Here is a 10,741-nt window from a genome sequence, read left to right as displayed (position 1 = left end):
TCCCCTCCCCCAAAGGCACCCCGGTGCACACACCCAAGGACAGCCCTGCTGGCACCCCCAGCCCGACGCCACCGCCCAGCCCGTCCATTGGCGGCATGCCGTGGAGGACGCGCCTCAACTCCATCAAGAACAGCTTCCTGGGCTCACCGCGGTTCCACCGTAGGAAAATGCAAGGTAGGGGGGAGGACAGGGGAGGCAGGGTGGGTGGGGGATTTTGTTGATGATATCTTCAGATCAGATTTTAGTGATCTGAATCTTCTCTGTGTAAAAATCGAGCCAGTGCTTATGCATCACACTGCCATTCAGTGGAGGAAGTCTAACTCATCACAAACAAGACGGTGATCACATTACAGCAAAATGGATTGTTTCTGCTGTTTCTTTCGTTTTGGTTTTCCCATTTTGATGCTGATAGTGCCATGAAATCACTTCAGACAAACTGAACACAGCACATAATGAGGCATTTACACTGCCAGGTTCTGAAATAGCACTCAGCAGAAAAACCAAGACAAACAGAAGCATCTTTCTGTCAACAGTGTCCAGAAATGACACCTGAAGACAGCAGGAAGTCCACAGTGATGTAGCAAACAACTGACATTCCACCTGCCTACCTCTGTGACCTTTGATCTGTGTTTGCATCCACAGTTCCCACCCAGGAGGACATGTCCAGTCTCACCCCAGACTCTTCTCCAGAGTGAGTAACGCAGCAGTGTGCCTCACCAGAGTCAGGGCATGAAAACCTCACATTAGCATAAACAGAACAGAGAGCAGTGTTTATTAAAACAAGGATTTTAGGATTTTCATTATTTTGTAATAATCCATAAAGAAACGTTTTTAAATGTAAACTTAAATTTTTAGCATGTGTCACTGTAGCATGCAAACAAGCTTTTCACCTGTGATGGGATGTTTTTTTAGGTTAGTGAGTTAAACAGCAAAGTTAGCAGGTGAGGATTTCAGCTCCAGCTCGTAAAGCTCTGTGCAGTGCTCATGACACAGTACACTGATTTGGCTAGCAGAGACAATCCAGTGTATTTTCACCAGCAGAGAGCCTGCTGTTTTTTTAATATCGTTTGCATTGGAACAACTTTAATCATTCTTTTCCTTTTTTTCACCATTTTGCTGCTGGAATTAGAGTAGCACTGTAAAGGTTTCTCTACAGCTGCTACCTGTAAACTTCATCTTTCATGATGATGATCTGGCAGTTTGGGGCCAAACAAATCTACTTCGGTTGACACCAGTGTGTAGCTGATGTTCTGGGTCTAATCTCAGCTGCTCTCCTCCATCAGACTGGCTAAGAAGTCGTGGTTCGGTAACTTCATCAACCTGGAGAAGGAGGAGCAGATCTTCATCGTGATCAGAGACAAACCCCTCAGCTCCATCAAGGCTGACATCGTCCACGCCTTCCTCTCTGTGAGTTTGTCCTTCTTTCTGCCTCTCTGTCCTTCAGATGTGACGTGTTCTCCTCGTAGCTGTTACTGCTTGATGTACTGGGTATTTCCTGGTCACTCTGCCTCCTGTTCTGTCCTCAACACACTTTTCAAGCCTTGCGGTTTAACATTGTCACAGCGTTTTCAGACCAAGGCTGACTTTGTCTCCAGAGTACAAACACAAGAGCAGTTTAAGCGCAAGTACAGTGAAGGAAGAAAAATCCAAGACCTTATGAATAGCCACCGAGATCCACTTAAGGCCGTGTATATTTGCAGGTACATTCCCTAGTTAAAAAAAAAAAAAACAGTACACTAGACTAGAGGAGCCAGAAGGTCAGAAACCAGAGGTGAGAACCACTCGACCTCACAGCGTCATCTCACTTGTGCTGCTGTTGAGCTGTGCTGCATTATGCAGAGGTGTTAGTGCCAAAATACCAGAAACAGCAGCACATGCTGCAGCCTCTGCAGTGACCACATAGGTAAATCACCTGTCGACCTGTTGTTGACGCTGCATCATGTCATGTTCAGGTCAAACACATCCAGTGCATGTCTCTCTCTCTCTCTCTAACATCACTGATGTCCGTGTTCTCCCCCCCTTCCCCCATCCTCTTCCCTCTCAGATCCCCAGCCTGAGCCACAGTGTCATCTCTCAGACCAGCTTCCGGGCGGAATACAAGTCCACAGCCGGTCCGACAGTGTTCCAGAAGCCAGTGAAGTTCCAGGTGGACATCACATACACCGAGAGCACGAGCGCCACCAAGGAGAACGGCATCTACTCTGTCACCTTCACCCTGCTCTCAGGTGACCATGTGTGATCACACACCAGGAAGTGTTGAGCTTAACGTATAACTGATGCTGAAATGATCAGTCGATTAACTGGTGGGCAGAAAATTAGTTGACAGCAATTTTGAAACATTTTTATTAAGGAAAGAAACCAAACGATTCCAGTTTCCAGCTTCTTAGCAGTGAGGATTTGCTTTTTTTTTCTGGAATGAATCATTTGGAGGTTTGGACAAAACACAGCTCTGAGTTAACTTTAGTTACATTTTCAATGCAGGACTTACTTGTAATTAAGTATTTTTCAGTATGGTATTAGTACTTAAATCCTCCACTGCTCACAGGAAAGTTCTTTTCTGCAGAATAAGAAAATTTACATTTATACTTGAACCACATTGTGCTGACATTACTTTTGTACTTAAGGATTTTTAATACAGGACTTGCTTGTAACTGAGTATTTTTACATTGTAGTAAGAGTACTGAGTACTTCTTCCACCACTGCTAGTACACTGTATGTACTGTATTCTAATGAAGCTCCGTTGTCTCTTCACCAGGTCCCAGCCGACGTTTCAAGCGTGTGGTGGAGACCATCCAGGCTCAGCTGCTCAGCTCCAACGACCAGCCCGGCATCCAGCCCCAGATCTCTGGTAAGTGAAGTCCCCAACCATGCCTAGACCCCCAACCCTCCTCTTCCTCGACGCCCTCACAGCCTCTCCCCCCTCTCCCCCCTCTCTCCTGGCATCCTGGCTCTCCTCACAGCACAGCCACGCCCACGGCCCACCTCGGCTCAGCTCGGCTCGGCACGCTGCTTTTAGCACACGGCATCTCCACGTGCATGTCCCTGCCGCATACCATGGCGTGCGCGCACACACACACACACACACACACATACACCCAGAGTACATGGTAACATTTTTAGGTGAGCTCTAGATGTGCACTGATTATCAGGAGCTGTACATCAAACAGTAATGTGCCCTGTGCAGACAGCAGCTCGGTCCTCAGCCGGCACCTGACTCAGCAGAAAACACACAGGCCAACAATTGGACAGCTGTGTGCATGAGCTGGTACATTGATGCAGGCCGTACCTTCTCTAAGAGAGGGAGGAAAGACTTCAGAATATAGTTAGCATGTAGAGTCACATTAGATGTGTAAACCCAGGTCACAAACCAAAAACAATCCCAGAAACTCTGTGAAGTCTTTTATGTGCCTGGACATGTGGGGCTGCCTGTAGATATAGACGGACGGATTGAAAACCTGGGGAAGAAAAGAAGAGTGACTGTGTGTTCTCCAGTTGTCCTCCTCAGTTCTGTTTGTTAGTGTGACACTGTTGTCCTATCTGTGGTTATTTACTTGATAATGGTCCCCTCTGGTGGTGGAGCAGAGTAACTGCACCCTACCCACACACACACACACACACACTATAGGATATGTTACTGGGAGAAAACCAGTCACCTGCTCAGCTCCCACTCCAGCACACTAGATCTAAAGCATGCAGACTTACAGTTTGATGGTTTCAACACTGGCAGCAGTGACAGAGAGTACCGTAGAGATGACCTTTTTTTGTAGGCCAACCCAGACGTTCAGGTTTTAGGACTCACTACTACGGCACTCTGTTAACCTTTAAGCGAGACTACAGGCCCTGATCTCTGATCTTCCAACAAACAGTGGATCCAAAACATGAACAGCAGCAAAGGAACTGCAAAAATCTTTTTTTCAGTCAAACCCTAAAGTCTTATTTTCTTTAGGAAATAAACAACCTGCCAGTGCAGTGAGATCTTCTGAACTTGCAGTAGGAATTTCACAGCCTCCCTGACAGCACTGTGGCCAGTAAACGGCTGATTATGGATTTTTCAAGCTGGTCTCAAAACAACTGATGTGCCCATATGCATGTGATAATAGGTCTGTCACTGTCACCACACCGGCCCTGAAGGCAACTACACTACAAAATCCACAGCCCTTGTTCTGTGTAAAAAACTCATTCCAAAGTTCATCTGTGGTGCAAATGAAGCTTGAGTTGTCGCACTAAGCTATTTATCCATGGTGTTAGAAATGAGCGATGGGCAAAACTGTTCCACAGATTTCACCTGAGAGATCCTGACCCAGGGACACACACAGCTGTAGCTATTAGTGGTCAGACTGGACATAAATACAGAGCCCATTTCCACAGTAGGAGAGTTGCTAACAACGAATTGAGTTAAACACCCAGGGGTAAATGCAAATAAACATGCGGCGTGTTATTTACCAGTCAGCCAGTCTAAGTTACCTATGTGTAAGTAGTGTTCCTAAAAAGGCTGCAGTGATGACAGTCAGCAGTTCACCTACGGTGCAACAGTGACACCAAACAAATGTTAGTGTGTTCCTGCATATCACATAAAGATAACCAACTCATGCATATGAGGACATCAAGATTAAACGCCGCCGTGAAATATCCTGAAATTGTCCTTTAACCCTAACTCTAGCCACAAAGGGCAACGCAGTACAGAAACACTTTTTGAGAAGTAGAAGATCACTGTTCACTGTGTAGTTGAGCAGAGACGATGAGCTGCTGTTCAGGTTTGTGAACCACTGACCAGCTGGAAGATCTCAGGACTCTGAGCTTCAGCTTAATGCTGACTGTTACCAAACACAGTGAACCAGTAGCACCATTCTGCCACAGATGGGAACTGTTATCAGGCACTGTATGCACACCCTCAGTCACCGCCACCATGTAGATGTGCCAATAACCCACATCTCTGTTTCTCTCTCTACCCATCGACCTTATTGCTGCTTCTCCATGCCACCCTGCTTCCTGTCATCTGCAGCTTCGGTCTAACGCCACCTGGACAGACCGAATGACTCGCATGCTCACCTCAGAACCATACACATGCACTGTTTGACAGTCTGACCTCTGAACAGCAGCAGGGTCAGACACAAACTGTTTGCTGACGGTCCTTGATGAGCTGCCATTCACACACGGCTGTACTGAACTGAAATGTCACAGTGAGAAACACTAGCATGGTGTGTGCTGATCTCTTTGCAGTCGGCCTCAAAACCAGAGAATCTGCATGTTTGATAAAACCAAACAGCTCCACAGATCTATGAACCTACTGACCTGTGTGTGTGTGTCTGTGCGCATGGTGGTACTGTACATGTACAGATGGTAGCAGATGTTATTTAAAGAATAAGGTCCATCCTTTTCTATATTAACTATTGTCAGCACTGAACTGCGTCGACCTGGATGAGCTCATTCGTCTGTGCCACAGCTCTCGACTGTTGTTCAACATCAATGAATAGCAGTGAAACTCACCGCCGCACTGGGTGACGCCTTTGTTCATTACAAAGCACCAGACTTGTATATTTATCAAATAGCTAATTGCACTTTCACAGAGATCTCGTGCACACAGAGCTGTCTTGCTGCTTCAGACGCTGTAAAAGGTTCTGGTCATTTCAAGCTTTTGCGGCAACATTTTAAGAAACATGCAGGTATTTCGTAATGAAGAAACATGTCACCCAGTGCAACGGTGTGTTTCACCGCTGTGTCTGTAATCGTTTTTAGCAACAGTGGCGGTCTAACGCACAGATGATAGAAGCTCATCCAGGACCGACAGACGTTACCTGTGGGTAGAGGCAGTTCACTGTAGTCTCTGTATGGGGAATGTTGAAAACACTGGTGATGTAGAGAACGACCAACCTTTTCCTTTAAAGAAAAGGTTGCAGCGAATGTTCAGCTTGTTTCCCTGATCCTGCCATAGGCTGACACTGGCTCCAGGCTGGCCCACTTTCTGCTGTCTGGATTCCCAGACCAGTCCTCTGTTTTGAAGCCTAGCTCAGTGCAAGTTTAACAAGGCCAGGTGAACACTGACCAGAAGAGCCTGAACTTGAAGGCCGGTGCAGGCCTTCCTTACATTGTTCTAGAAGATTTATAGCTGCTGAGCCTATTGAGCTCCAGATAAAAATCTGATCAGAAAGTAAACCTGGGACTCTACTGTATTTAACAATCACATTTCTCTACAGAAGAGACACCACTCTGATGAACTACTGTTGTGTCCCTTCACACTGTCTTTGTCTGAGTCCAGTCAGCTGCTGGAGTGAGCACATTTACCACCTGCCTGAAGCATCAGTGCAGCTGTTACACAGTTAACATTAAATAGCAGCTGGCATCGCCTACTGTCACTGATTTTAACTGGAGAAAGCAACAAGAAAGCTGTGACAGAGATGCTACTAATGTTACCTCTGAATTTTCAACATTAGTCTTTGCTAATAAAAACAGGTCCTGTAAGAGATTGACTGGTGTCAGGGCTTATTGAATCGGAGTATGTCACCAACCAGAAACTGGATCCAGAATGGACCGGCTTTGAACCCAGTCCTAAATGTGCACCAGGTAGCAGCTTACAGCTGTAGCTAATAGATGAATTTGTTGAAAGGCCAAAATAGCCAATGGCTGTGCTCTCTGTAAGCTAGTGTCCTTCCTCAGCCAAAGATCATTTGTGAAAGATATAGATGCAGTGTTTTTGTAGCCAACAGTCTCTTCTCTGGTGAAACGACCAATGGATCATGCCACATTTCACCCATGTTTCTTGCATGTACCATAGAGGTATCATTGAGACCTTGTAATAGATCCAAAACTCTGTACGAACACCTAATGCTATGATGGAACAAGGACATCCCTGCAAAAACAATGTAGCACAAGCATTCTGAGAATTTAAACATGGCTCTTAGTACGCTAACATGGCTAGCTCAGCCGCTTTCACCAAAACACTTCATTCCACCTTAACAGAACATCTGGCCCATAACAACTGGATAAAACTTCTTGTATAGTATAACTTACTTCTGTAAACACAGAGGTGGTTCTAGTGTTCAGAGGCACTTGGTCGTCCATCAGGAGGCCAGGTTGGTGCATTTTCTTCTCTGGCCTGTAGACACAAACCACATCTCTCTAGCTACCCTTCACCACAAAAACAGCAACATGTCAAAAGAGAGAAAGGAACCTGTGAAAAATGAGCTGAACATTCAGGTGTTTGGAGTTCTCCTTTAAACTCAGAAGAAGTGCAGTGTTTTAGCCAGTGTGCTGCTGAACTGTACTGCCTGTGAATGAAGCGCTGGGCCTCAGCGAGTGGCTCGGGGTTTCTGACACTGTCTTCTGCTCTCAGATGGCTCTCAGCGCTCACCTTTGCCCAGTAAATCCTCCAAGTGTGGTAAGACCCAGAGCCACCGGGAGCTCCCGGCAAAAACACCTCAACTCTGGCTTTTAACACTCACTGGCAACGTCCTGGAGACCATCATAACACAGCTTGTTTGCACTAACGTATGTGTGTGTGTGTGTGTGTGTGTGTGTGTGTGTGTGTGTGTGTGTGTGTGAGAGAGAGAGAGAGAGAGAGCTGAAGAAAATCTGTTCATCTTAACAAGTCATTAAAATGTTAAAAATCTTCTGCTCTGTTTGGAAATATCCTGCACTTGTTCCTGTTCATTTTACACAAAATCAACTCCTAGAAAACTGAGCAAAAACAGCATCATCCAGGAAACGTGTGCTTAGTAAATTTCACCGTAGTCCGGAGAATAAATGCTCTTTTTCACCTGCCTTACTAACACTTTACATTTATTAAAAGAATATTCTGAACAGATTTCACCATCATCGAGCCAATAGTTGTAGAGAGAATGGTGCTTCTGTGGAGATTAGAGATGAAAATGAGAAATGTCACGATTTCCTGCTGTTTTCTATCACAGTAAACCAAAGCATTGATGATAGGTCTGCTTATTATTTTCTCAGTTACTCCAGTATCACTTAGTGAAAACATTAGAAAACTGTAGATACTGCAACTGCTTGAATTTATTAGTTATTTTTACTACAAGAGCAAAATAAGCTGGAATGACTTAAAGTGGAACAACTATAAAGTAATTATCTAAATAGTTACAAGGAGATTAGTAGTAGACACACATTTGATGGTTGCTTATGAAGTAATACTATGTAGTAATAGACCTATGAAGTAATATATTAAGTGCTACTGCTAATCGATAAGATTAATTATGGCCAAAACACAGTCCAGTGTTTTTGATGTAGTTCTTTTGTTGGTGATTATTTTTAAAGCTGAACTATAAAAACTAATGACTTCATAAGATTGATCTAGTTCATTGTGATTGTGTGTGTGTGTGTGTGTGTGTGTGTCTCTCTCCACTGACCTCAGTAACCCTTTGCATGGTGATGCTTGACCTTGGGTTGTCTCTCCCCCCCCCTGTAAAACTTTACATATTTGAAATCACTGCAACAAAAGATCAGACAGAGGAGCGATGGTAAGTTAACAGTGAGCCTCCACAGTTCTACTGTTCGTCTGCAGCACAACAAGATGACGATCACTTAAGGGAAATGCTGTTTGCCTAACCTAACTGACCTGTGACTGTGTATTAATGTGTGTACTGTGTTGTATCGTTGCATGTTTTATTCACCCACTCACCAGTTTAAAGCGCTTACCAAACAGAGAAGCTTTGTTTTAACGGGTGGAGTTTGCTATGACGGAAAGTTAACAGCAGCACTGGAAAATAATTCATACAGAGAAAACGTCCCGGGGCAGACGGCACCAGCTCTGAAACACAGTGACCAGATGAAGTACAGCTGGTAAAAGGGAAACAAAGTAATGACAGTAGCAACAGAAACAACCTAGATGTACCAAAATGTGAGAAAATGTACACAGACACATAAGTTCCTGAGTAAAATGAAATGCTCACATACTAATGGTGGTGAATCACTAGGAACTATTTTAATACTGTACAATGCTGGGAAGTGTGTGTGTCAGTGATAATTCTAGTTCATATGATGGTTTTCCATCATTCTTTTTTACTTTCGTGGAACAGCTGCTGCATTGTGTTCTACGTAGTATTTAAAGTCATCAGTTTAACTCAGCAGGTAAAACATCCACAACATTTCTCAGTCAAAAGCAGGTTTGAAACAAACAAAGTGAATGTCAGTTCCATCACCTTCCTGCCCAGTGCTGGTTGTCACATGACTTTCTGCTAACATGCAAGAGAGCAGACATAAGTGCGATTGGCTGTATGAGGTCAGAGTGCCTCCTGAGTGTCCGGTGCATCTCTGCTCCTGGATGATACGTGCCTTCCAGTGCTGCCCTTGGCTCTCCGCCCAGCAGGGGAACTTGAGACTCTGAAGCCCACACTGATGCACTGTGACCTGAGCTGCTTCCCAAGTCAGTTGTCTTAGTCCCACCCACGTAAGATGTGAGGAGAGAGGACTCAAGGCGACACATTATTAACAACATGACACACCCTGATTCTGATAAAGGGACATGCCAGTTCATGAAAACCTCTGCAGAGGATGCTCTCACGTGTCCTCGCTCGTGCCTCCTTGATCCTCAGAGCAGATACAAGTCCTCAGGCCTTGCTCAACGTGGAAGCCGTTCTGTTGAGCGAGGCCTGAGGACAAATCATTTAAGAGCCTTGAATAGCAGCCCTGATCTTGCCCTTCTTTCCTAAATCTGGCCTGACTTGACCCATGACCTCTTTGTCCACAACCTGGCTGAGGAGTCTCCTATTCTCCAGCTCCACCCGTCCTCTCATCCCTCCATCGCCTGCTCCTCCTCTGCTCACGGTAACTCCATTACTCATCTGTTGTTTGTTCTCTCTCTCTGTTTCTTCTTTTCTTCCCATCTGTGTAGGCAGCCCATATTAATTTGAGTTCAGTTTGACACTTTCAAAGGTTCACCGTGAGTCGCTCTGTAAACCCCCCCCCCCCCCCCCCCCCTCGCCCCCCCGCCAAGCGTGCCCCCAGCAGCAAGCCAAGCCAGCCCCCGCCCAATGACTCTAAATGCCCCCCCAGCAAAGAAAAAACAAAGATGGCCGCCAGCAGCAGGACACAGGAACAACCTTAAGGAGCGGTAGCTGTGCATGACTAGATGAAGAGCAGTAATCAGGTCATTAACGAGAGAAGGACAGAGGGGAGCTGCTAACTTTGCTCTTTAGTTTGCAGCGAAAGCAAAACAGAAATCTACTTTTTGCCTATAAATTTTGTACTGTACGATGGGAATGGCTATTTCAGTTTAAAAATTCATCAGTATTTTACAACAAGTAGCAAATGTAGCTTTGTCGTCTCTACCTTGTGTCCCGGGGGTCTGTTGGTGGGTGTGTGTCCTCTCATGTGTGATGGCTTGACCTGTCTCTGCCACCAGGGATCATCCATAATATCACTTCACCCCGCCCTGCTGAGTCCTTTCTCCGGCCGCATCAGTGGAGACCCCGGCGCTCCCGGCAGACCAGACAGACATCTCAGACAAGTCGTAAAAAGAAAAAAGCCTTAAGACAGCGCTGTTTGTCGGTCTACACACACATCCCCGCTCCTGGTTTCACTTTCGTCCGTTTCCCCCACATGTACATAAAAACACATACATGCTGTATGTACTCCTCAGCACAAACGTCTGTGCGGGATGTAATGACTTGCACACACTGACAAACAGGAGCGCTGGATGGAAGCGGAGATGGACGGACCAGATGAACGCCGGCCTGATTGTAATTCTTTTTAACAATGTTTTTCTTTGTGAACAGATCTCTGAGAGTCTTTG

General features: G+C 45.5%; 1 protein-coding gene across 1 annotated transcript in view; it reads left to right on the top strand.

The window, feature by feature from the left end:
- LOC109961648 (serine/threonine-protein kinase BRSK2-like) overlaps positions 1-7,628 on the top strand; it is a 114,285-nt gene extending 106,657 nt beyond the window's left edge. Inside the window, 6 exon segments of the mRNA XM_020602652.1 lie at positions 1-174; positions 643-691; positions 1,284-1,407; positions 2,045-2,225; positions 2,756-2,848; positions 7,331-7,628. Coding sequence (XP_020458308.1) covers positions 1-174; positions 643-691; positions 1,284-1,407; positions 2,045-2,225; positions 2,756-2,848; positions 7,331-7,539 — 830 coding nt within the window. The 3' untranslated portion in view covers positions 7,540-7,628.
- Positions 7,629-10,741: the final 3,113 nt, after the last annotated feature.

The sequence above is a fragment of the Monopterus albus genome, unplaced genomic scaffold, assembly GCF_001952655.1.
Source record: "Monopterus albus unplaced genomic scaffold, M_albus_1.0 scaffold57.1, whole genome shotgun sequence".
Classification (NCBI taxonomy): domain Eukaryota; kingdom Metazoa; phylum Chordata; class Actinopteri; order Synbranchiformes; family Synbranchidae; genus Monopterus; species Monopterus albus.
Note: the sequence above shows the minus strand (reverse complement) of the source record. Positions and strands in the feature narration are given on the sequence as shown.